This window comes from Kogia breviceps, chromosome 12 (genome assembly GCF_026419965.1).
Source record: "Kogia breviceps isolate mKogBre1 chromosome 12, mKogBre1 haplotype 1, whole genome shotgun sequence".
Taxonomy (NCBI): Eukaryota; Metazoa; Chordata; class Mammalia; order Artiodactyla; family Physeteridae; genus Kogia; species Kogia breviceps.
The window spans coordinates 2,943,109-2,969,554 of record NC_081321.1 but is presented as its reverse complement, the minus strand read 5'-3'; the positions used below and the strand labels follow the sequence as shown (position 1 = coordinate 2,969,554).

The 26,446-nt window shown below is 51.3% G+C and overlaps 1 protein-coding gene across 1 annotated transcript; it reads right to left on the bottom strand.

Annotated features, from left to right (window-relative positions):
- Positions 1 to 1,974: 1,974 nt before the first annotated feature.
- On the bottom strand, positions 1,975 to 11,348 carry FKBP4 (FKBP prolyl isomerase 4). The gene is made up of 11 exons (XM_059081367.2): positions 10,878 to 11,348; positions 10,392 to 10,738; positions 8,409 to 8,553; positions 7,220 to 7,362; positions 6,291 to 6,411; positions 5,916 to 6,072; positions 5,247 to 5,337; positions 5,061 to 5,144; positions 4,654 to 4,839; positions 3,776 to 4,015; positions 1,975 to 2,709 (listed from the first exon to the last, which is right to left on the bottom strand). The coding sequence occupies exons 2-11, from the start codon at positions 10,494 to 10,496 to the stop codon at positions 2,605 to 2,607; spliced, it is 1,377 nt and encodes a 458-aa protein (XP_058937350.1). The 5' UTR covers positions 10,497 to 10,738; positions 10,878 to 11,348; the 3' UTR covers positions 1,975 to 2,604.
- Between the last annotated feature and the right edge of the window lie 15,098 nt (positions 11,349 to 26,446).

The window sequence follows — 26,446 nt, the reverse complement described above, 5'->3', positions numbered from 1 at the left end:
CATCTTCCACCTGTTATTTCTCCAACTGAAATGAGATTCACCGTGCACCTTCTCACTTAGACTGGTGTGGCTGGTGGAGTCCAGTGCACCGATGCTGGGACGGCAGGCAGGCTGGCCCGGGCCCGCGGGGTGTGATCACCCTGCAGCCCAGACGGCTGGGGAGGCGCAGTCAGCGCTTAAGCGCTCGGAGGGATTGGACTGGGACGCAGCACACGGTGACCCGCAGGGGCGCACACGGGAACGCGGGGGAGCCTTTCACGGGACAGGCGGATGGGGTCGGGGCACGTGGGGATGCTGGGAAAGGGCTGCTGGAACGGGGACTGCAAATACCCGGGAGATAAAAATCTATAGAACTTGATGTTTGGACCAGCACTGGGACAAGATAAACCCCATTTAACATCTTCCAGGGACCACGTGGTAGTCTGCAGAAACAGCTCAGTTCTGGTTGCTACTGGTTCTCCTTAACTCCACACATTCTCTGCATGTGGAAAGATTTAAGTGTTGGTGAGGAGGGTGTGACTGACTGGGAAATGCACTCGCGCCCCACCCAGAGCAGAGTGGAGTAGGTGGTGCATTTATTTTTAACCTTAAAGACTTCTGGCCACTGCACTAAAACATCCTCAGAAGACAGTTTTAATGGCACATAAACCAAGGCTTGTCCAGTTTCCAGGGTTCTACAGAAGTGCAATTATGGTTTGGGTTTTTTTTTTTCCAGTTATGTTTCAAATTCTTGGAATCCTACAGAAGCACCCAGAGGTGGAGGGAATCTCAGGCAGGCTTTTTGTCCATCTCCATTTTTGCAGATGAGCAGAGAGGCTCAACTTGCCCAAGGGCACATGAACCTCAGGGCAGTTTGGATTTCAAGAGGTCATCTCACATTCCAGGCAGATCATCTTTCCATTTAAGTTCTGACCCTTGGTTTCCTCATCTGTAATATGGGCCAATACCTTCTGTAGGATGGTTTTGAGGATTTAAGTTCATCTGTGTGAGGCTGGGCTTACATCAGAAGTGCTTAGTGAGGGTTAGCTATTATCATGGGCTGCAGGGGCAAGTCTAATCCTGAAATACCAAAGAGACCCAGACAGAAACCCTAAGCCCAGGGCTATGATGTGAACCAAGCAGTGGCACTGGGAAGACTAGAACACCCAAATTTTAGCTCTGGCTCTAGCACCAGCCATGCTGTACTAGAACTTTTGCACAGAAATTAATCTCCCACAGTGAAAGTGCAGAGAAATTTCTTCTGGAAGGACCTGTACAGGCACGTGGTGGGCAGGCTATATAACCATATCACCGGGCAGAAAGGACTAGACAGCCCACACAGACAAGGGAGAATTCTCCGGCACAGACACAGGCTCTGGCCTGCAGTCAAGATCGTCCAAGGCTCAGCATGATTCACTCGTGCCCCTTGGCCATAGAAGCCAGGGGTCAAAGCACGGTGAGGAAAAGGCATAAGCTTTTTCCCATTAAGGCCAAGAAGAAAGCTGGCCAGTGGGCCTGAGGGGCTGCCCGTGTTGCCAGGCTTGACGACTGTTCGTCCCTCTTCCCTTGCGTAAAGGGCGACAGGCGAGGGTGACACCAGGGGTTTCACTTTGTTAGGAAACCAAGACAGCTTGAACTTTCTGCTGGATCAGTTGGGCAGAGGTAGACAAATCTAACCTCAAAGCAAACTCAGTCGCTTGGTCCTAATGTAGTTTAGATGTTTATATGTTTTCCTCTTCTCAAGTGTTAGGGAAGAAAAACCAGAGCTACTAAAAACCTGCCAGGCTGCTAGGGGGAGGAGTGTGGGAGAGCCACGGGCGGGCTTTGAGGGCAGGCCCCGCTGCAGCCCCCACTGCAGCCCGTGCGCTAACGGCGTCAGCTGCTGCCCCCGGCAGGCCGGGGATGGGGTGGCGACTCTTAGCTTCGCCCCCTGGTGTAGCCGCCCACACCCCCACCCCCCGGAGGCCAAACACAAAGGGCTGCCCAACACCCAGGTTTTATTGTTTCCGCTTTATTGCTCAAGCACAGAACTTGAGGCGAGCCTGTACCTTCAGCGAGTGCAGGGAAGAGGCTGAGGGGGTGGGACACTGACGGGAAGGGGCACAGGGGTGGTCACCGTGACACCAGAAGGCAGCATCAGCCACACCACCTGGGGCGAGGAAAGGAGAGAGAGGTAACGGGCACAGCAGTGCTTCCCATGCGCCTAGCACCCACGTCCGTCCGCGAGGAGGAACCGGGAGGGAAGGGGCTGTGTGTCCAGGGGTCCCCCCTCCACCCCGCCTTCTCGTCAGACCTCACATCCCTGCCGCGTGCCCCCTTCTACCACCTGAAAGACGGACACAGAAGACAGAGGAAGCAAAATAAATAACGTTCTCGTGAGTGTGCGTGTGGAGGGACATTCGTTCACGTGGAATGGGGGCGGGGACGGGGGTGACACCACCTAAAATGACCCCCCGACCTCAATCCCCCAGCCTGCTCCTTTCCCCCTTCCCCCAAAGCCACCATCGAACCCGATAGAAAAATAAAGGTCTAATTCACTCAAAGTTCTTCAGTTTTTACAAAACTAACAGGGTGGAGTAGGGTAGGGAGGAGGGGGCGGGCAGCTGGGAGCAGGGCTGGGCGGGGCTAAGCTTCCGCCTCCACCGGAGGCTGGCCCCCGGCCACGTCCTTCTGCTCCTCCTTCATCTCCATGTCGGCGGGCTGGTCTCCCACAGCGACCGTGGCCTTGGCCTGCGAGAAGGGAGGGGGCGGGGGGTGAATTCCAGTTCTCATTTGCCCCCTGGCCATAAGGGTGACTCTCACCTGCCTGCACCCAAGTGATCACCTAGCACACACGTGACACCGGCTGTCATCTGTACCCAGAAATACGCCCAAGTTAAAAAAAAAATACTAACTGCTAACAGAATTATAGGGACACGGCAATTCCCTTTGGATGTACGACCTAAAGATACACCTGCTCATGTACAAAATTATGAATTCGCTTTACTGCAACACTGCATAGAACTCTACTTGTCCATGGCAGCTACCACCACGTGTGCCTACTGAACACTTTAAATACAGCCAGTTCAAAACAATTTAAGTATAAAATACACACTGGATTTTCAAGGCTTAATCTGAAAACATAAAAAATGCAATTAAAAAATTACATGTTGCAATATTTAGATACCTTGGGTAAATTAAATATTAAAATTAATTTCACCTACTTTACTTTTTTTTAAAAAAACAACACAGCTATTAGAAAATTTAAAATTCCCAATATAATTTGCATTGTATTTCTATTAGTGCAGGTTTAGAACACTGGGAGACTAAGAAACAGGGACCTGGGTAAGTAAGATATGATACATCCACACAGTGGAAGACGACATGAGCGTCGAATGTGAAAGCTCTCTCACACGTTGATGTAAAATAAGCTTCCAGGTATGATGTGAAGAAGGCGCGATGCGGCCAGGTCCCGCCAGCACGCTGGGTGGGGGAGGGAGCCGTTCCACTACACCTTCTGTGCAGTTTGAATTTAACCACGTACACGCATTACCCGCTTAAACCTCAGTTTCTGAAACCTGAGGTTTAAATAGGCACAGAGAACGTAGGCTGGGAAGACCATCAGAGCAGCCAACTCCCGACACACAGGGGGCCGGACCCGGGGGAACCCGGGCTGCCGCTCCAGGCTTCCAGGGTCGGCACAGACAGGCACAGGCACAGAGGGCCCACCCTGGCTGGGCTGGGCTGGGCTGGGGACGGGCACAAAGGGACGCCTCCGTCCCTGTCCACCCTAACCGCTCCCCGTCCCCAGCCTCACCTTGCTCTCCTCCCCAGCCAGCCTCTCAAACATGTTGGCGTAGAGCTTCTTCTCCCGTTCGAGCTGCTTGCGGATCCGCTGCTGGCAGACAGCCAGCTGGGCCTTGGCGGCTTTGTTGCTGGGGTAGAGCTGCAGGAGCTTCTGGAAATCGGCCCGTGCCAAGTCAAAGTCGTTCACCGCCAGGTGGGCCTCTCCCCGGCGGAAAAGGCCCTTCTCGTTGTTGCCGTCCAGTTCCAGGGCCTGAGACACAGGGAGCACACGCGGCAGCAAGACCTCAGGTCCTGCAGCTCCTCTGGCCAGCACTGGGTTCCCGACGCAGCCCTCAGCAGGATGCGGCCCCACCCCAGGAAGCACGAGCCTTGGGCACCGCACAGAAAGGACCAAGGTCTAGGAAGGCACCTCATTTAGTCCAAGAGGCAGACAGGGAAGACAGGTCTTTAGATGAAAGAGAAGAACCTGTGACACGTCCATGCTCTTTTTTTTTTTTTTTGGGGCCATGCCATGTGGCTTGTGGGATCTCAGTTTCCCGATCAGGGATGGAAACCGTGCCCCCCGCAGCGGAAGCACAGTGTTAACCACTGGACCGCCAGGGAAGCCCATCTCTTTAGACTAAAGTGGGCGCACGGGAGGGAGCGGCAAGGAGCCAGGAGGAGAGAACACGGAGCCGGTTCTTCCACCCAGTGTTTGCCCGCCGCGGTGCCACTGCCTCCAACCACCGAGGCCAAGCCACTGGCTTCCCACAGCCCTGCCTCTGGGCCCTGCACCCGAGAGCCCCACGGCTCCGTCCTGCTACCTCTGCCCTCGTCACTGCGGGCACGTCCCAGACCCGCCGGCAGCTCGCCCAAGCCCGCCCGTGAACGCGGCCCTCGCCCTCTCACCTTATTGCAGTTTTCAACGGCAGCCGGGAAGGCCTGCAGCTTCAGGTGACACATGGCCAGGTTGAGGTGGGAGGCCAGCCGCAGGGCCTGCGCCTTCGGTGCGTCCTCGTCCGAGAAGCTCGACTCGAATTCCAGCCAGGACACGATCTTCTTGTACTGCAGCAGAGCTTGCTTGTACTTGCCTTCCTGGAACGGGAGGGAGGCTCAGGCAGCCGGCACAGCTTCGGTGGCCCCAAGCTGTCGTGCCCTGTGGACACCGGTGACCCACAGGCCTGAGAGAGTGTCCTGCCCCGCCCAACCCCTACCGCCGGCTTTGCCCAGGCAGCGCGGATCCACTTGGCGACGGCTGCAGGTGCCAACCTGTCCACTCCTCGGGAGCGTCCTCAGGACCTCGGCTGCAGGCTCACCTTGAAGTACATGGTGCCCCGCTCCTTCACTACAGCGCTCTGCTCCAGCTTCTCCTCGGAGCTCATCTCCCAGGACTCCTTGGCCTGCCGCACCCCAAGGGAGAAACAGAGTTGTCGGCCACCCCAGGGAGTCACGTCCAGGGTGGGACCCGACTTCAGGGTAGGGAAGACCTTGAACAAACTCACCTTCTCGAAACTCTTGAGCTGTACTTCATACTTCAGCTCAGCGTTTGGTGGGATCTGGAACTTTTCCTTCCCAACGCTGCCAAAAGCATAGCTGCGGGGCAGGAAAACGCTAGGTCATCTCAGCAGCACTTAACCTGCTCCACACTGAAAGGGCTTCCTGTTTCCTGCAAAGTACCTCCTCATCGCTTCAGTCTTGGTTCAGATGTTTCCTGCTTGGCAAAATCTTCCCTGACCTCTTCACACAATTCCTCGGGCCCTTACTTAGCCTGTTACAAATCTTTCTAATAACTCACATTACACACGGGCACGATTACTAATTTAAATGGAGTCACTGGAAGGTGGCAACAGTGCCTCTGAATAACTAAGGATTTTCAGCACTGTGTTCGACACACAGTAGGTATATTTCAATAATTACAGTTAATGACTGAACGAAGGTGAAAATCTTGATGTCACTGGAAAAGGGAAGCTGTAACAGCGTGACTGAAGACGTCAGGTTTGGATCCGAGGAGACCACGATGGTGTGTGTGCAGGGTGCCCAGAGCACGGTGACCGCACGCAGGGGAGGCATACGGAGGGCAGGTTACACAACTCACCGTGGACGAGTAGATCTGACCTTGGTCCACCCACCTGTTCTACAGATGGCCACACCTGGGCCAAAGTGTACCTCACCTGGGCTTGAGATACACGATGGAATGTTCTCCTTTTTCCATGCGCTGAATGGCTTTCTCCAGCCCACAAGGCAGATCCACGCTCTCCCCCTCGCCGACCTCAAAGCGGAGCTCCCGGCAGTCAAAGACCTGGTCCTTGTAGTACCCTTCCAGCGCAACTGGCGTGAAAGACAGGCCACGTGCCAGGGGCGTAAGCAGGCAGGAGACTGAGGAAGGTGCCGCCGCGGCCGCCCCCACCGCCTCGTCACTTCCCGCTCCCCAGGTGCCCTTCGGCATCCTCAGACTTCGGGGAGCGCCAAGAGGATGTGGCTCAGCCCCTCGCTTCACAGAGAAGCCACCCAGGGCGTGCGCACCAGGACCTGGCCGAAAACCTCACCCTCCACGAGGGCGCCATCGTTGGGCTTGGCGTGGCCTTCCCCCCGAGCCCGGATTCTCCTGATGATTCCACCATCTTCTTCGTCCGTCAGGTCCTCTCCCTTGAACTCAAACAACTCCACCTGTGGGACAAGGTGTAAGGGGTCACAGCTCCTCTCTCGCTCAGAAGAGCCCCCGGTAAATGCCAGAGCAGGTCTGACCGCGAGGGCAGCGACGGCAGGTGTGGCCCAAGCGGCAGTTTTGCGAGGTTCTTGGGAGCTGCCCTGGCTCAGCTCTGGCAGACGCGGGCAACCTCAGGAGATCACGCCGTGCACTCGCTACTCCCGTAACAGCGTGCTCTCCAGACAGCCCCAACCAGCTACTTGACGAGTTCAGCCCGACGGGCGTCAGCAGCAAGCCAGCGCCTCTCACCAGCCTTCCCAACATTCTGCCGGCATCCACCTGGTACAGCTCAACCGTCCTCAGGTCTGAACACTGTCAAGTTCCAGCTCCTCAGCAAAGGTTTTCCTCCCCGCCCCCGCCCCACGCAGCGGGCATCTCTCCCCTCCTCTTATCTCCAGAGTGCCGATGTTCTCTGCTGTCGGTCACCACTCTATGTAGATTACGACCTCCTGATTTCTTTCCGTTAGGACCCATCTCCTCTGGGCACTGCTCCAGAGATAAACAGGCCTCAAGCCCTCACCCTGCTGCTTCAAGTCTGAAAACGGGTGCGTGGCTACCTCTTCCCACCTGAACCCTCATCACTGACCACTTTCTGGCAGCAGCAGGTTACATGCACGGCAGAGCTAGTAGCTCTCTCCATCCCTCCCCTTCTCCCCCTGCCCTCGGCCTTGGCTACATTGTCTCCGAGAGGCAGGAGGAGCTGGAGGGCAGCCAGGCCCTGGGCTGAGACCCGGCCGGCTCTTTGCCTTGCTCTCTGTGGCCACTCACCTCGAACACGAGCGTGGCGTTGGGAGGGATCTTGGGAGGGCTGCCCGCCGAGCCATAGGCGTATTCTGGCTTGCAGGTGAGGCGGCACACCTCCCCCACCCTCATGGTCGCTACGGCGACGTCCCAAGCCTTGATGACCTCCCCTGTGGGCACAGAGAACAAACAGATCAGGACGCCCCTGGCGGCGCAGCGGTTGAGAACCCGCCTGCGGACGCAGGGGACACGGGATGGAGCCCCGGTCCGGGAGGATCCCACATGCCGCGGAGCAACTGAGCCCATGCACCACAGTTACTGAGCCTGCGCTCTAGAGCCCGCGAGACACAACTACTGAGCCCGCGTGCCACAACTAGTGAAGCCTGTGCTTTGCAACAAGAGAAGCCACCGCAATGAGAAGCACACGCACCACAACGAAGCGTAGCCCCCTGATCGCTGCAACTAGAGAAAGTCCGTGTGCAGCAACGAAAACCCAATACAGCGAAAAATAAATAAATTTATTTAAAAAAAAAAAAAAAAAAAAGGAAGAAAGAAAGAAAAGAAAACAAACAGGTTCTCCTTGGCAGGGATATGACTCTGAGTTCCAACAGTGGCCCCAGAGACTTACTGTCCCATGCCCAAGGGGAAGCTGGACACTCTTTAGAATTGGGACCAGGAAGGTAGAAAACCTGCTTGCAGACCACTTTAAAAAACAAAAACAATCAAACAAAACCCACTCAACTCTGGAACAAAGGGGTTCAAGAAAACAAGGCAGTCCATCCTTGAAAAGGAAGCAAGGCATTCAGAGGTGATCAGGGGAATGAGAGATAAAAATCAATACAGTTCCAGGACTTCCCTGGTGGTGCAGTGGTTAAGTCTCGGCGCTCCCAATTCAGGGGGCCTGGGTTCGATCCCTGGTCCTCGAGCTAGATCCCACATGCATGTCGCAACTAAGAGTTCGCATGCCATGACTAAGGAGACGGTGAGCTGCAACTAAGGAGCCCGCCTGCCACAACTAAGATCTGACGCAATCAAGGAAATAAATTAAAATATATATTAAAAAAAAAAAATCAATGTAGTTTCAGGACAATGGAAACAAAAAAGGAGAAAAAATTCAGATTGTAACAAACCCTTCCTTTTTGAACTCCCGAGAATACTGTTTCTGCTTGTGACAGCTCACACACCCCGATCCCACCAGCCCGCTAACCATGCCCACCTTTCCCCAGGTCGAAGGAGAATCTGTCCTTGCGGTCCAGGCTGGAGTCAAACTTGGTGCCATCAAGCAGCCAGCCCGTGTAGTGGACAGAGACTCGGTCCCCGATCATGGGCATCTCCGTGCCTGTGCCCTCTCGCTTGATGACCTGGAGGAAGGGGAGAAGGTGAGCACCTGGGGATGGACGCAGAGGCAGCATGACTACCCGACCAGCACGTAAACAGACTCTTCCGCCTCCTTGTAAGTAACTCGACGAGCCCGTCATCAAATGACTCCGCTGTGGAGCCTGGTTAGAACCAACTGGCCTCCCTGTCTTCCACTACGACGTGACTTGGTGTGAAACACTGGAGACAAAACAACACCGGAGTTCAAGGTTTTGCCGTATGCTCTGGTACAAGTCACTTTCACTCTCCAGACCTTATTTGTAAAGTACTAATCATAATCCCCATCAGAGTTGTGACAGGACTAAACCCGGTGAAAGACTGAATAATTATCAGCAACAAAGGGAAAAGTATTTATGCTACATTTCCTCATTCTTCCTAAACATCAGTCATCAGATCAGGATCTAGTTTAGAGAGAAAAGAGGAATATGAATAATGAAAAGAACAGGAGCAGTCCAGGAGAGGTTAAAAGCAATCACCAGGTTACAGGTGAGCCCAGGCTCTCAACCAGGCCCTAACCTCTGACTTGGAATTTGGGCATTCGTGACTGGTAGGCTGGTGAAGTCCTTGGTTTCAGGGCTAGAATACTTCCCAGGAACTTCTAAGACGCTTGCTTCTCTTCTTTACCATTTGTAAAAGGTGGCTCTGTGGGCTCCCTGGTGCGTGTGCGGTCACCCTCTAAGGGAAAGCTTCCACGATGGAATGGATGTGGACTTGAATAGCAACAGAAAAGGAAAGGGGAAGGAGTGGAGAATCAAAGAGGAAATGAGTCTCCCTGGAAGCCGCGTCCCCACTGGGAGAGCAGCCAGGTGCGTTCTGCACCAGCTAAGAGCGCCCCGAGGTCTCGAGCTCGCCCAGGGCACTTGCGCACGTGGGGCTGAGCAGTGGGAAGCCACGAGGAGAGACCCTGGGTGAGGACAGGGCACGAATCCGGGCTAGGATTTCGCTATCCTGGACAGCGCAGAACCAGCTCCGAACCGCGGCCGGCTGTCCTGACGTGGGTCAAGATGCCCCGTTGCCTGGGTCCCAGACCCCTTCCCTGGCTCCTCGGGCGTTAACACGGTTTCGGGCGCCCAAGCAAAGCACCTCCTCCCAGCCCCGCACCCCGCGCTCAGGAAGGCCCGGGGAGGGGGGGGTGAACTACAGGTCCCGGCATGCACCGGGGCGGGGGGAGGGGGACAGCATGGCCGAGCGGGTGACCTAGCCGGGTCCCAGCCTTTAGAAAAGGGGTGACGAGAAGGCGGAGGGCGCCGGGTCCGCGCGCCAAGTCGCACAAAGGCCGGCAGGCCAGGAAATAACTCCTGGGACCCGCTTCGCGTCCTGGCTAATGTTTAACTGCCAGGGTCGGCGAGCTCCGCACCCCCGAGGCGCAGGCGGCCGGGGGGACTCCCCGGCGGCGGCGGCGGCAGGGAAGGAGCCGGCCGCGAGGTCCCGGGTCGCAGAGAGGGGTGAAGCACGCCTCCCGGCCCCACGCGGCTCACGCGCCCGCCCCCCCCCCGGCGCGCCCCTCCCCGCGCACGCGGCGGCCGGAGCAGGCGCTGCGCTCCCGGGCCTGAGGGCCGGGGACCGGGGCTGGGGGACTGGGGAACCCTCAGCCCAGACCTCCTCCTTCCGAGCGTGTGGCCACCCTCCCGCCCCGAACTGCCGGCCCGGCCAGCAAGGCGGTGCGCCCGGCCACGGCTGCACGCCGCGGTCAACGGTCGGCCGGGAGGCTGCAGAGGCGGCCGTCCGAGCCCCGAGCCCCGAGCCCCGGCCCGCTGCTGGAGCACGGCGGCGACGGGCTCTCGGTGCCCCCCGCCGCCCCGGGGCGCCCCCCGCCCCTTACCTTAAGCACGCCCTCATCCTGCTTGGGACTGATGTCCACCCCCTCGAGGGGCAGCGGCGCCGACTGCGCTCCGCTCTCTGCAGCCTTCGCCTCCTCGGCGGTCATCGTGCCGTTCCTCGGGCAGCTGGACCCAGTCAATGCGCGGCTGTGCGGGCGGCCGGCCGGGGCTCGCGCACCTCTGCTCCGGCGCGGGCGGGCGCAGGAGGTGGGTCGTGGGCGGCCGGGGGAGCGATTGGTCCCACCGCCGCGGAGGGAGGGGCTGGGAGGAGCCGGGCGGCCGCGAAGGACGTGGGGGGAGAACTTTCTAGAGACGGCGGCCGGATCGGGCTCTGGCGCTCAGGGCGCTCCTACGAAAGGTGGTTTCTGGTTCGTTCCTCCCGCCGGCCGCCTGGCCCCGCCCCGGTCCTGGGACCCTCGGACTCCCGGGCCAGCCCTCGCCCCCGCCACGCGCTCTCCAGGCTTCCCCCTCCCGTCCCCCGGTCTAACCGGATTCTTCCAGATCCTTCTCGATCCTCCGCAGCGTCCGACGCCGCGCCGCCGGACGTGGGCGCCGCGCGTGCGTCTCCCCGGCCCGAGACGCGGGCGGCCGGCCTCCCAGCGTGGCTGGGCGCGCGTGCTGAACGCAGAGCGAGCGGAGAGCGTTACCCGGGCGCGCAGGGCCGGGGAGGCGACCGGGTGTCCCCGGAGCGGGGCTGGCGTGCGCCTGGGGCTCGGCGAAGTGCTGCGAGCTGCCCGTTTGCAGGAAATGGCCCGCGTGGTAAAGGGGCCTTCCCCGACAATAATAAAACTGAAAACCTAAAAACGGTTTCAGCTCACGAAGAAAGCCATTCCACCTTACTGAAAGCCCATGGGAAGAAATATTTTCTTAATACTGGGTTCCAGGTGATTCTGGAGTTCCCATAGCAAGCAGAGCGTCTGCGCAGTTGGCCAACGCACCGCAGCGCCTAGTTACTCAAACAATAGCCTTTTGACAAAAAGATCCGTGTAGGGAGGGTCTTGATTTTCCTTTAGCACTTAACCCCAGCTTGGCATAGTTCCTGATGCGTGGTATCAAATAGTTATCGGCTTCATGAATTCGTATTCCAATAATAAAAAAAACTTTTTGGAGCCCTCGCTGTGCTTGGCGCTGTGCTGTGTGCTACGCAAACTGTCCTGCTAAGGTAGGCAACCAAAGGGGCTATTGCAGATGAAGTTTCAATACCATAACGTAACTGGGAAATTCATCGTAGTCTTTTCTGTTGGGACTCGGCTGGAAAGGGATGCAGGAGAAATAAAACCGTTTCTTCCAGTGATTTACAGCAAATGTATTTACCCTTGACTCAGTCTCGTTGGCTGACTGGGGATACCCTCAGAGGACGTGGGGGGTTGACTCACTAGAGGCTATTTCTTTTCGACACTGTCCTCAGTAGGGTGAGAAGTAATAGTGCCAAGGCCTTCCAAAACTCCAGGGGACAGGGAGGGTGGGTAAGGTGCTGGCTTGTTGCCTTGGCAGTTATGTTGCTGTTGGCTCCTGCACCTGTGTTTGGCTGATTCTCTGTGTGTGTGCTGGTTTCTTTCGATGTTGGGGCCATTGGGTATTATCTGGCAGAACACGTTGGGATAGAAAAGAAAAGTTCCCTTTGGAGTAATGCTTTTCTGCGTCTTTTTCTTCGTTGGAAGCAAACAGTGTAGGTATGTCTTTCAGTCTGTCAGCGCATATTAATTGAGCACTGAAGATGTGCCTGCTTTTGCACGAACACATGCTGACAGAAAGAGCATATGCTTCGGGGTAAGCAAGGAATTGGGTCGCCCACATGGTAACGGATTTGGGGCAGGTTATGGGGATGGTAACATCTATCAATGAGGGTAGTTGTGATGGTTACAAAGAGGGAATGTATGTCAGGTATCCAGCCCAGTGCACATCTGCAAACGGGTGGTTAGTAAATAATGGTCATTATTCCAATGCGATGAGTGTGTATGGTGACACAGGGACAAAGTGCTAAGAATACAGAGGTCTGTAAGAGGGGAAAACCCTGTGGAGGGGAAAGGGGAAGGACCAGAGGGAAAGGTTTCCAGGGAGGAAGTACTGTGCTCATTCAGTCAGTGAGTGGTTGAGGGGCTGGGAGATGGAAGGGGGTGGGGAGGGGCAGTAGGCACTGGGTTCTTGGATCCTAGAGCAGGACCTTATTGTTTCTAGAATTTTTTTTCAAGTTATTTACATTATATTTTTCAGATTGTAAAACCTACACACAGTCAACGTAGAAAGTATACACAGGTGTTTTGTTCTTTCCATCCTCTTCCTCATCCCTTTCCCAGCCCATTTAAATTAGTATTCCCATTAAAGATGTTTAACGACGTACAGTAAGCCCCCTACATACGAACGAGTTCCGTTCTGAGAGCACATTTGTAAGTCCAGTTCGTTTAAGTCCAACTGAGTTAGCCTAGGTACTCAACTAACACAATCAGCTACATAGTACTGTACTGTGATCGGTTTATAACACTTCTCACACAATACATAAAACACAAACACACAAAAAAACATTTTTAATCTTACAGTACGGTACCTTGAAAAGTACAGCAGTCCAGCACAACAGCCGGCACACGGGGGCTGGCATCGAGTGAACAGGCAAGAAGAGATATTGACTGGAGGAGGGAGAGGAGGTGGGAGATGGTAGAGCTGAAGGATCGTCAGCAACAGGAGTCGGAGGAAGCTGCAGTGTCGCTCACGGCTGGCTGGCGTTGGTGGACCGCACCTTCACAGCTTGAAGGCTCCCGAGTAGGGACCTTACTGTAATTCTTTTCAGTGGTATCATCAGTTATTCACAATCTTCCCGGAACTCCCCCTTTGCTGGAGGAAGAGAGCACCCCCCCCATCGTCCACCTTACTCTGTAGATGACCCGTGCTGTGGTGAGTTTTGTTATTGCCAGAATGAGCCTGTGGTAACTCACGTGGTACATCTCCCTAATGCCAGGCCCATCCCTCAGAAACGAAGACCCTTGTTTTTTCTTTTTTGGCTGTGTTGGGTCTCTGTTGCTGCAAGTGGGCTTTCTCTAGTTGTGGTGAGCAGGGACTACTTTTGTTGCGGTGCACAGGCTTCTCATTGCTGTTGCTTGTCTTGTTGCAGCATGCAGGCTCAGTAGTTGTGGCTCACGGGCTCCAGAGCGCAGGCCCAGTAGGTGTGGCGCATGGGCTTAGTTGCCCCAAGGCACGTGGTATCTTCCCCGGGTCAGGGATCGAACCCATGTGCCCTGCATTGGCAGGCGGATTTTTAACCTCTGTGCCACCAGGGAAGTCCCCAAGACCCTTGGTTTTAAACCCCTTGTTTTTAAAGGTGCTGCTTTGACCTTCTTAGACTGACAATCTTCTTAAACATTAAAAAAATTATGTAATACTCAAATAATTCAAGAGAATGTGAGATGAGTATGTATCTGTGTATATACATGCACACACACACGTTATGTAACATAGCAACATAATGAACTTTGGGAATATACCACCCAACCTAAGAGTTAGAACATCACCGATATGATCGGTGTAAAAATGTAATACCAGAAATGTTAAGGACACTCATCATTTCTTGCTACTTTTGGTGTCTGTGGACTGAGAAAACACAAACTATACTACTGACCAAAACAGCTACTACACGTTTCATAAAACATTTATTTACTTATTTATTTTAGAGATTACAGCTCCATTTTCATGCATTTGAAGAACAGTAGACCGCTATGTGGGGTCTGCACATAGTGGAGACCTGAAGCTTCATCACTGAACACACCGTGGGCCACCGGGTGAGTTTTCCTTGCCTCTGTCTATGTCACAGGATTAAATGATAAATTATTCTGTGTGAAGTACTTAACGCAGTGCATGGCACACAGCGAGCAGCTGAGTGGGAATGCGTGTGTGGGCCATGTTTTATTTGTTCAGCCTGTTGATTGCTGGAGTATGGAGGATGGACATGGAAGACCCCAAAGTTCCCGGCGCTCAGGTTGCAAAGCTACTGGGTGGTCTGGACAGGGCTTTGAGCCACTGTTTCCAGAGTGGTGCTTCTTCCTGATGTTAAATCACATCTGTATTTTTTTCTCTTTAACGCTCAGTGATGAACCTGACTATCTAATACACGAGCTTTGATATTTTGTCATTCCAGCAAGTCTGGGAGCCTTGTGAAGGTAAAGACTTGGTCTTAATAGTTCCTTGGGCTCCACTGTTATCTGAGCTCCGTGGGGTGAGGAGGTGGGGATATTTGGTGGTTGTCCTGCTGGAAGAAAGTAGTTTTTCCCTTCTTTTAAAAAATAAAATCTAACTTCTTGCTTCAGACTAATATATATTTTTGTTTTGCACCTTCGGGGCAATAAAAAGTAGCCCCAAGCTTCATCCTTCTGCATTTGTGGATGAACTGAAATTCTGCATTGGCCTCATTCATGGGAAGGTCCAGTAGCCAAATGCCTATTTCAGCATTACTTCCAGCCTCCCCAAACTTGTGTGTGACCAAAGATCACTTGTTTGTCCAGGTCATCATATCTAATTAGCATAACTAGAACTAGGATCGCCTTCTGGGAAAAATCTTGCCCTGCATCATCCTCAGTTGAGCGTAAGTGTGTATTTCATATGGTTAATAAGTCATGCTCTGCAGTGACCTCAGGAACAAACCCAGCAGCTCTTACTACTGAGAAATTAAGAAATTATTGTTCCTTCAGTATAATATCAAACTTCTGTTAAGTGGTCTGCTAATATTTAGAAACGATTAAATTGTAATAATAATTAAGAAAACTTGTATGAAAGTTCAGATTTACTCTTGCATCCCAGAAGTCCCTTCTGAGTTGGTAACATTAAGCTTTAGTCAAATATTGACTTTAATATTTACCCTTTCAGCATTTACCCAAAACGTGTATTCAGAGCACCTCTGAGTTTACTCCTTCCCGTGGGCCCTGCGGGGGGGTTGTTCGGCAGCCCTTCTCTCCAGATCAGCCTCCTCCAGGGGAACTATTCTGGTATTTCCCTGGGCTGACTGCCTCAGCTTTAATTTCCTCCTGGGTTTCTGGACGCCCTAGCCAGGGGTGGGAGTACTCATGCAGATTCCTGCACAGACCAGACAGAGAGAGTTTCCTACACCTTCGTGGAGGGGTAAGGGGTGTCTGTTTTTCTTAAAGGGGCTCTGGATTTGCCACGGGCTTCACTGATCAAGCACTTGACCTCCCAACTATCCTCTTCCTCTCCCGTGGAGAACAGCCCTCAGCCCCTGTCCTCAAGATTTGCACCCACTGATGCTTGCCGCCATTACTTCCTATAAGTGACCAGTTGGTGCAAAGCTGTTTATTGAGTGGGTCGGGAGGCTCTGAGCCACGGAGTGGGTGGCAGCTGCTGGGGCCATAGGGCATGGGCCGACGTGCTTTGGCCGCAGGCTTTCGGTCCCTTGGGGTCCTGGCGCTGGGCACTGAACTCAGGACTGTAGGGCAGTACTGCACTTTCCCTCGGTGACAGCCCTCCCTGCGGCTTCAGATTTGTTCCCGGAGCAGGTGCTGAGCTGAGTGGGCAAGGCCGCCTGCGCGCTGGCGAGAGGCTCCGGGCTCAGGCCCGGGCTGTGGGCGCGGCTGCTCCAGGAACGCGGCCGCAGGCGGCTCCCGGCCCGGGACGGAGGGACGGGGGACTCAGGGACGGAGGGACTCGGGGAAGGAGCTCGGTCTCATCAGCCGGAGCTGGGCCTGCGCCTGGGGCTTCTCTGGGGGCTCGGGGCTGGGTCGCCGAGGGCCTTGTGCGCGCCCCGGCCTCCGTGCCCGCTGGTGCCCTCCGGGGGCCCCGGAGCGGCTGCCTGGCACGCGAGAGGGGCTCAGTAGGCTCGGGAAGAGGACAGTTCCGGAAGGACAGTGGCCCGCCCAAGGCCCCGCCCCGGCGAGGTGGCCCGCGAGGCCCGCTCCCCGGCGGCCGGTCTCCGGAGGACTCGTGCGACCGGGTCACCCGCCCCGAGCGCAGGACACCTTCCCGGCCGGCGGGGAGAGCGCGCGCCCGCGGGGGACGCGCAGCCAGGCGCACGCCCGGTTCTCGGCAGCAGGGCCTGCTTTTCCGCCCAACTCTTTGCACCTTAGTTTTTGCTTGTACCTGTGTCATTGGGATAATTAATATCAGCGGCCGGCTCTTTGGGAGCTTTTTTACGTACTGCTCTCGGTCTTCACCCCCCCGCCCCGCCCCGCTTCTCACCTCCTCCGCTCCCTGGAATCCGGCGTATGGGCACGTGACCTGATGTTTGAATCGCGATTTTGGTTAAGACCAAGCTCGATCAAACGTACCGGGTTCATTTTTATCTAAGAAGAAGAGACATATTTATTGAGCACCTGCGAGGGCGCCGGGTCAGCCCGAGGGACTGTGGGTGCGTCGTCTGTGAGGCTGTCGTAGCCCCTTAGGGCAGAGACACGGAGAAGTGAGAGCAAAGGAGAGACTGCTTCCAAGTGCGGGGCGGTCGGGTGTGTGACGGGGAAAGTGTTCTGGGAAGGCCTCACAGAGACCCAGAGCTTGAGGAAGCTCTTGAAAATGGATAATATCTTATTTGTTTACTTTTTAAAAAGATATAACATCACAAATGAAATAATGTCACTTGCAGCAACATGGATGGACCTAGAGATTATCATACTAAGTGAGGTAAGTCAGACAAAGACAAATATATGATATCTCATCTGTGGAATCTCAGAAAAGGATACAGATGAACTTATCTACAAAATAGAAATAAACTCACAGACACGCAAAACAAATTTAAGGTTACCAAAGGGGAAAGGGGGTGGGAGGGATAAATTAAGAGTTTGGGATTAACAGATACACACTACTATACATAAAATAGATAACCAAAAAGAACCTATAGTAGAGCACAGGGAACTATCCTCAATATCGTGTAATAACCTATGGTGGAAAAGAATCAGAAAAAGAATATATATATACACACACACACATACACATCTAACAAATGACTTTGCTGTACCCCTGAAACTAATACAACATGGTAAATCACCTATACTCCAGTTTAAAAAGATATAACAATAAATGTATAGCTTGATAAAGTTTTACATAGGTATGTACCCCCCTAACTACCAGATCAAGAAACAGAACTCCTCATCAGCACCCCAACAGGCTCCTCCTGCATAGCCCCTCCCAGGCAGTAACCATCCCCAAGAGTAACCTCTACTCTGACCTCTCCCAATAGATTAGTTTTGTCTGTTTTTGAACATCGTTCAGAAGGACTCATGCAATATATACTTTCTGTGACCGGCTTCTTTTCATTCCACATGATGTCTGTGAAATTCATCCACTGTCTGGCGTATAGGAGTCGTTCATTACCTCCCCTTGCCGTATAATACTCGACTGTGTGAATATACCACAGTTTACTTGTCCAGTCTGTTGATGATCTTGGGGTTGTTTCCAGTTTCGGGCCATTACGAATAAAGCTTCTTATGCACGTTCCTGTACATGACTTTTGGTGGACATAAATGCTCATTTCAGTTTGGTATATACCTAATAAATGGAACTGCCGGGTCACAGGGCTTTTCTTATGTTTAGCTTTAGCAGATACTGCCAATTTTCCAGAATCAGGGTGTCAACTTACACTCCCACCAAGAGTGTGTGAGTTCCAAGTTGCTGGACATTCTTACCAAAACACGGTATTGTCAGTACCTTTAATTTTAGCCCATCGGAGGGATGTAGTGCTATGTAATTTATATTCGTTGGTAGTTAATGAAGTTGAACACATTTTCATATACTTATTGGCTATCTGGATATAGCCTCATTTGTGAAGTACTTACTCAAATCTTTCGGCCTATTAAAAAAATTGTATTGTCTATCTTTTTGTTATTAACTTGTGGAATTTCTTTACATATTATAGATAAGATTTGCTTTGACAGATACATTGCAATAATCCTCTGGTCTGTGGCATGGCTTTTCACTCACATAATGTTATATTTTTTTAATGTTTTTTTAAATTGAAGTATAGTTGATTTACAATGTTGTGTTAATTACTGCTGTATAGCAGAGTGATTCAGTTATGCATATATTTACATTCTTTTTCATATTCTTTTCCATTCACATAATGGTATTTCTTGATGAACATTTTAATTTTAATGGAGTTCAATTTATTAATCTGTTTTTTATGGTTAGAGATTTTCTTTAATAGACTTTATTTTTTAGAGCAGTTTAGGTTCAAAGCAAAACTGAGCAGGGGCACAGAGATTTCCCACATACTCCCTGCCCCACGCATGCATAGATCGCCCCCCACGCCATTAACAACATCCGTCATCGGAGTGGTACAGTGTTACAATCGATGAATCTACTAACACACATCAAGGGCACCCAAGGTCCATAGTTTATATTAGGGTTCGCTGTTGGTGTGGTACTTTCTGTGGATTTGTACAGATTTATAATGACGTGAATCTATCATTATGGTATCGTGCAGAGTAGTTTTACTGTCCTAAAAATCCACCCGCCAACCCCGGGGAACCCCTGATCTTTTTACTGTCTCTATAGTTTTGCCTTTTCCAGAATGTCATATAGCTGGACTCAGAACAGTACATAGCCTTTTCAGACCGGCTTCTTTCACTTAGTCATATGCATTTAAGGTTCCTTCATGTCTTCTCATGGCTTGATAGCTCATTTCTTTTTAGTGCTAAATAATATTACGTTGTCTGGATGTACCACAGTTTATACATTCACTATGGAACATTTTGGTTGCTTCCAAGTTTGGAAATTATGAATAAAGCTGTTTTAAACAGCAGGTTTGGGCTTCCCTGGTGGCGCAGTGGTTGAGAGTCCGCCTGCCGATGCGGGGGACGCGGGTTCGTGCCCCGGTCCGGGAAGATCCCACATGCCGCGGAGCGGCTGGGCCCGTGAGCCATGGCCGCTGAGCCTGCGCGTCCGGAGCCTGTGCTCTGCAACGGGAGAGGCCACAACAGTGAGAGGCCCACATACCACAAAAATTTAAAAAAAATAAAAATAAACAGCAGGTTTTTGTGTGGACATAGTTTTTGACTCCTTTGGGTGAATACCAAGGAGTATAATTGCTGGATTGTATGATGAGTATATGTTTAGTTTTGTAAGAAACTGCTAAGCTGTCTTGCAAAGTGTTTGTTTTGCATTTCCCACCAGCAACAAATAGGAAATCTCCTTCCTGTTGTTCCACATCCTTGCCAGCATTTGGTGTTGTCAGTGTTCTGGATTTTGGCCATTCTCATGGGTGTGTAGTGGTATCTCATTGCTGTTTTCATTTGGTTTTCCCTGAGGACATATGGTGTGGAGAATCTTTTCATATGCTTATTTGTCACCTGTATATCTTCTCGGTGAGGTGTCGAGATCTTTATTTTTTTAAAATATTTATTTATTTTGGCTGCACTGGGTCTTAGTTGCGGCATTCGGGATCTAGTTCCCTGACCAGGGATTGAACCCCTGGCTCCCTGCACTGGGAGCACGGAGTCTTACCCACTGGACCACCAGGGAAGTCCCAAGGTGTCAAGATCTTTGTCCCATTTTTTTGATGAAATTGTTTGTTTGTTTTTTTACTGTTCTGTCTTTTTTAAAAAATCTATTTATTTATTTATGTTTATAAATTTATTTATTTTATTTTGGGGGGGCTGTGTTGGGTCTACGTTGCTGCGCACGGGCCTTCCCTAATTGCAGAGAGCAGGGGCTAGTCTTCGTTGCAGTGCACGGGCTTTTCATTGTGGTGGCTTCTCTTGTTGCGGAGCTCAGGCTCTAGGCGTGTGGGCTTCAGTAGTTGTGGCGCGTGGGCTCAGTAGTTGTGGCACATGGGCTTAGTTACTCTGAGGCATTTGGGATCTTCCCGGACCAGGGATCAAACCTGTGTCCCCTGCATTGACAGGCGGAGTCTTAACCACAGCACCACCAGGGAAGCCCCTGTTGTGGACTCTTCTGTTCCATTGGTCTGTTAATTATCCTTGTGCCAATAACTTGGCATCTTAGTTGCTGTAGCTTGAAAATAAGTTTTGAAATCCAGTTTTGTCCTTCTGTTTCAAGATTGCCTTGACTCTTCTAGGTTCTTTGATTTTCTGTATACATTTTAGAATCACCTTGTAAATGTTGTGAAAGAAATCTAGGATTCTGATTGGGATTCTATTGCATTTACACATCAAATTAGGGAGATTTGACATCTCAAAATACGGAGACTTCCAGTCCATGAACATGATCTATTCTTCCATTTTTATTGGTATTCTTTCATTTTTTTCCACAATGTTTTATGTTTTATATTTTTCAGTGTAGAGGTCTTGTGCATCTTTTATTAGATTCATTCCTAGGTATTTTTTAGTTTGGGTGCTTTTTTTTTTTTTTTCTTTTAAATACAGCAGGTTCTTATTAGTCATCAGTTTTATACACATCAGTGTCTACGTGTCAATCCCAGTCGCCCGATTCAGCACAGCACCATCCCCACCCCCCTGCCGCTTTCCCCCTTGGTGTCCATACGTTTGTTCTCTACATCTGTGTCTCAGTTTGGATGCTCTTATAAATGCTGTTTTCGAAAGATTATTTTCTAACTGTTTATTGCCAGCATATAGAATGCACTTGATTTATTTGTTTTTATTTATTTTAATTGTGGTAAAATATACATAACTTAAAATGTATCATTTTAACCATCTTTAGTTGTATAATTCAGGGGTACTAAGTACATTCAAGTTGTTGTACAAACATTCAATTGATTTCTTTTTGATAACAGCCTTACTGAGATAGAATTCAGACACCATATAATTCACCCATTTAAAGTGTACAATTCAGGGAATTCCCTGGTGGTCCAGTGGTTAGGAGTCAGCGCTTTCACTGCTAAGGTCTGGGTTCGATCTCTGGTCGGGGAACTAAGATCCTGCAAGCCACACAGTGCAGACAAAAGTGTACAATTCAGTGGCTTTTCGTATATTCACATAATTGTGCAGCCACCACTACAATCCATTTTAGAACATCTATGCCACCCCGTAAAGAAATCTCCCAGCCGTCCTCAGCGCCCAGCCCTTGGCGACCACAAATCCACTTTCTGCCCATCTATCCCCCACCCCACTTTTTTAGACTTAATTTTTACTGGAGTGCAGTTGATTTACAGTGTTGTGTTAGTTTCAGGTGTACAGCAAAGTGCATGAGTTATACATATACATATACATACATCTGCTCTTTTTTAGATTCTTTTCCCGTATAGGTCATTACAGAGTATTGAGCAGAGTTCCCTGTGCTATGCAGCAGGTTTACCCCCTTCTTAGCTCACAGGTATTTAAGAGTTTGAAAGAATGGCTAGAGCTTCATCTCTAGGCATGAGTAAAGCTTTAAGAATTCCTGTAGACATCTTACCTGCTCCTGTACTTCCATTGGTCTTTCAGACACTAGTATTGTTTTGTTTATCTGCCTGCTTTTTAGCTCTCTTTTTCTTTCTTCTGTTCTCTTACTCATGAAAGAAAGAGGTGTGTATGTGACACCCGTCACTTTCCCTCTCAGGACATCAAGGCAAACAAACCTGCTTCTCCTGTTGGTGGCTTCTTCCAGCCCCATCGCATATCCTTCTCTGTGGCGTGCCTTTCCCTGGGTCATTCAGCTGCTGCTTGAAAACACCTGCCTTTCCCCATTTCTATTCTCCAATTTTTCTTTCTCTCATGCAGGTGATTTTTTAAATCGGCATTACTGAGGTATAATTTACATGTGCTAAGTCCACCACTTTTAAGCGGATAATTCAATGAGTTTTGACAAACGCCCATAGCCATGCAGCCACGACAACAATCAAGATGTAGAACATTTCCTAAATTTATCCCCTAAAGTTCACTTATGCACCTTCACAGTTAATCCCTAGCAACCCTCCTCCCTGGGCCCTGGCACCCACTAATCTGTCTCTTTTTATAGTTTTGCCTTTTCTAGGATGTCATGTGAAAGAATTATACAGGATGTCTATCTTTTTTTTTTTTTTTTTGCGGTACGCGGGCCTGTCACTGCCGTGGCCTCTCCTGTTGCGGAGCACAGGCTCCGGACGCGCAGGCTCAGCGGCCACGGCTCACGGGCCCAGCCGCTCCGCGGCACGTGGGATCCTCCCAGACCGGGGCCCGAACCTGCGTCCCCTGCGTCGGCAGGCGGACTCTCAACCACTGCGCCACCAGGGAAGCCCCCAGGATGTCTCTTTTGTGTCTGGCTTCTTTCACTTAGCATAATGCTTTTGAGTTGTACCTATGTTGTTGTATGTATGTTCTTGTATGCATTGGTAATTTGCTCTTTGTTTATTGAATAGTATTCCATTGTGTGGATGTAGCACAGTTTGATTATCTATTCACCAGGTGAGAATTTGGGTTGTTTCCAGTTTGTGGCTACTAGGAACAAAGCTGCTAGAACATTCTTGTACAAATCTTTTTTTGGAGATATGTTTTCATATTGTGTGCATACCTTGAAGCAGGACTGCTAGGTCACATGGTAACTATATGTTTGACTTCATAAAGAACTGCTAAGCTGTTTTCTTTTTCTTTTTTTTTTGCGGTATGCTGGCCTCTCACTGTTGCAGCCTCTCCCGTTGCGGAGCGCAGGCTCCAGACGCGCAGGCTCAGCGGCCATGGCTCACGGGCCCAGCCGCTCCGAGGTACGTGGGATCCTCCCGGCCGGGGCACGAACCCGCGTCCCCTGCATCGGCAGGCGGACTCTCAACCACTGCGCCACCAGAGAAGCCCTAAGCTGTTTTCTAAGTTGGTTGTACCCTTTTGTATTTCCACCAGCAATGGATGAGAGTTCCATTTGCTCTGCCTCCCTGCCAACACTGACTGGTCTTTTAACCATTCTAGGAGTTATGCAGTAGAATATCATTGTGGTTTTATTTATTTTTTAATTTAATTTTTAATTGAAGTATAGTTGATTTACAATATTGTGCTAATCTCTGCTGTACAGCAAAGTAACTCAGTTATACACATATATACATGCTTTTTAAAAAATACTCTTTTCCATTATGGTTTATCCCAGGAGATTGGATATAGTTCCCTGTGCTCTACAGTAGGACCTTGTTTTATATCCATTCTAAATGTAATAGTTTGCATCTACCAACCCCAAACTCCCAGTCCATCCCTCTCTCCCCCCTCCCCCTTGGCAACCACAAGTCTGATCTCTATGTCTGTGAGTCTGTTTCTCTTTTATAGATAGGTTCATTTGTACCATATTTTAGATTCCACAGATAAGTTATATCATATGGTATTTGTCTTTCTCTTTCTGACTTACTTCACTTAGTATGATCATCTCTAGGTCCACGCATGTTGCTGCAAATGGCATTATTTCATTCATTTTTATGACTGAGTCGTATTCCATTGTATATATGTACCACACCTTCTTTATCCGTTTACCTGCCGATGGACATTTAGGTTGTTTCCGTGTCTTGGCTATTGTGAATAGTGCTTCTACGAATATAAGGATGCATGTATCTTTTTGAATTACAATTTTGTCTGGGTATATGCCCATGAGTGGGATTGCTTGGTCATATGCAGCTCTATTTTTAGTTTTCTGAGGAACCTCCATGCTGTTTTCCATAGTGGCTGCACCAACTAACATTCCCTCCAACAGTGCAGGAGGGTTCCATTTTCTCCACACCCTCTCCAGCATTTGTTATTTGTAGCCTTTTTTTTTTTTTAAGACTTTTTGATGATGGCCATTCTGACCGGTGGTAGGTGGAACCTCATTGTGGTTTTGATTTGCATTTCTCTAATAATTAGTGATGCTGAGCATCTTTTTCATGTGCCTACTGGCCATCTGTGTGTCTTCTTTGGAGAAATGTCTATTAAGATCTTCTGCCCGTTTTTTGATTGGGTTGGTTGTTTTGTTGTTGTTGAGCTGTATGAGCTGTTTGTATATTTTGGAGATTAAGTCCATGTCAGTCACATCATTTGCAAATATTTTTTTCCATTCCGTTGGTTGTCTTTTCTTTTTTTTCTCTTATTTTTCTTTTTTTTTGTGGTTTCCTTTGTTGCGCAAAAGCTTGGAAGTTTGATTAGGTCCCATTTGTTTATTTTTGTTTTTATTTCTATTGCCTTGGGAGACTGACCTAAGAACACATTGGTACGATTTATGTCAGAGAATGTTTTGCCTATGCTTTCTTCTAGGAGTTTTATGGTGTCCTGTCTTATGTTTAAGTCTGTAAGCCATTTGGGTTTATTTCTGTGCGTGGTGTGAGGGTGTATTCTAACTTCATTGATTTCCAGACAGCGGTCCAGCTTCCCAGCAGCACTTGTTGAAGAGACGGACCTCCTTTTGAGGCACCGCCCCAGTTCTGCACCCTGGCTTGCACGGACATGGGGACAGTAGGAGCCCATAGGTGTCCCACCAACACCTCAGCCCAATCTGTCTCTTTAGACAGCTCAGCAGCACCCCCAGTCTCCAACTCATTTCTCTGCCTCCCCTTCCTCCTTTTTTGGGGGCGGGGGAGGGGAGGGAAGGTGTCTGTGGTCCAGACAATGCCTCTCATTGCCAGGAGAGGGCAGCAGTCACCCCCCCCCCCCCCTTCCCACAGGTGCACCCTCAGCTCGATCTAGGATTGCGTCGCTTTTCCAATGGCCACTGGGTGGCCACTGGGTGCCAGGCTCAGCGCTGGGCGCTGGGGATGCCAAGCTGCCTCCCCTCTCTGGAGGAATCCGTGTTCTTAAAGAGTGAGTCAGCCACGGAAGCACACGAGCAGCCGAACAGTGGGGTGAGGCTCTCGGGCAGAAGGCTCTCCCAGGAACTGCGGACTCCCAAGCAGAGGTGGGGAGAGAAGGGGCCCCAGGAGAAGCCTCATAGGAGAAGATGCTTGAATGGAGTGTTGAAAGAGGATAGTTTCTTTGCAGGGTACACGGCCAGGAAGGGCATCCCAGGAAGGGGAACTGAAACCGCAGGACTCAGATGGGATTTCAACCCACGGGCCAGGACTCCAACCCAGCCAAGACTCAGACTGGGACTTGAATCCACTGTCTTTTTTTTTTTTTTTTTCTGTACGCGGGCCTCTCACTGCCGTGGCCCCTCCCGTTGCGGAGCACGGGCTCCGGACGCGCAGGCGCAGTGGCCACGGCTCACGGGCCCAGGCGCTCCGCGGCACGTGGGATCTTCCCGGACCGGGGCACGAACCCGTGTCCCCTGCGTCGGCAGGCGGACTCTTAACCACTGCGCCACCAGGGAAGCCCTCCACCGTCTTTTTTTTTTTTTTTTTTTTTTTGGTGGTACGCGGGCCTCTCACTGTTGTGGCCTCTCCCGTTGCGGAGCACAGGCTCCGGACGCGCAGGCGCAGCGGCCATGGCTCACGGGCCCAGCCGCTCCACAGCACGTGGGATCTTCCCGGACCAGGGCACGAACCCGCGTTCCCTGCATCCGCAGGCGGACTCTCAACCACTGCGCCACCAGGGAAGCCCCACCGTCTTTTAATTGAAATCGCATACCCGGTCTCAGGACTTAACGAAGCTCAGGTTCTCGCGGCAGAAAGAATTCAGTGAGAGACAAAGTGATAGGTAAGAAGTGGATTTATTTAGAGAGAAACCCACTCCGCAGACAGAATGCGGTCCGTCTCAGAAGGCGAGGCCGGCCCTGGGGAAACACAGTCTGCAGGGTGTGGGCCACCTCAGAAGGCGAGAAGCCCTGAAGTAAGAGGTGCTTAGTTTTTATGGGCTGGATAATTTCATAGGCTAACGAGTGACGGGATTATTCCAGCTATTTTGGGGAAGGGGTGGGGATTTCCAGGAACGGGGCCACTGCCCGCTTTTGGCCGCTTACGGTTGGCCTCGGAACTGTCACAGTGTTGGTGGGCGTGTCATTTAGTTGCCGGTGTGTTACAATGCGCGTATAATGGGGCCCGAGGTCCACCGGAAGTCTACTCTTCCGCCATCTTGGGCCTAATCGGTTCTAACCAGTTTATGTCCTAACCTCAATGGCTGTGTCATTCTTTTAAAGGTTATGCCCTGCCCCCTTCCCTCCCGTTTCAGCATCAGGTGAACCTGACCCTATATGACCAGCTCAGCTTGAGCAGAGGGTACTGGGGAGGGTCAGGAAGACTTGGAAACTGGGACCATGACGGGGTCCCTGGCTGCCGTGCGAGGAGCCTGGGCCAGAGTCATGGCGGAAACAGGAAGCC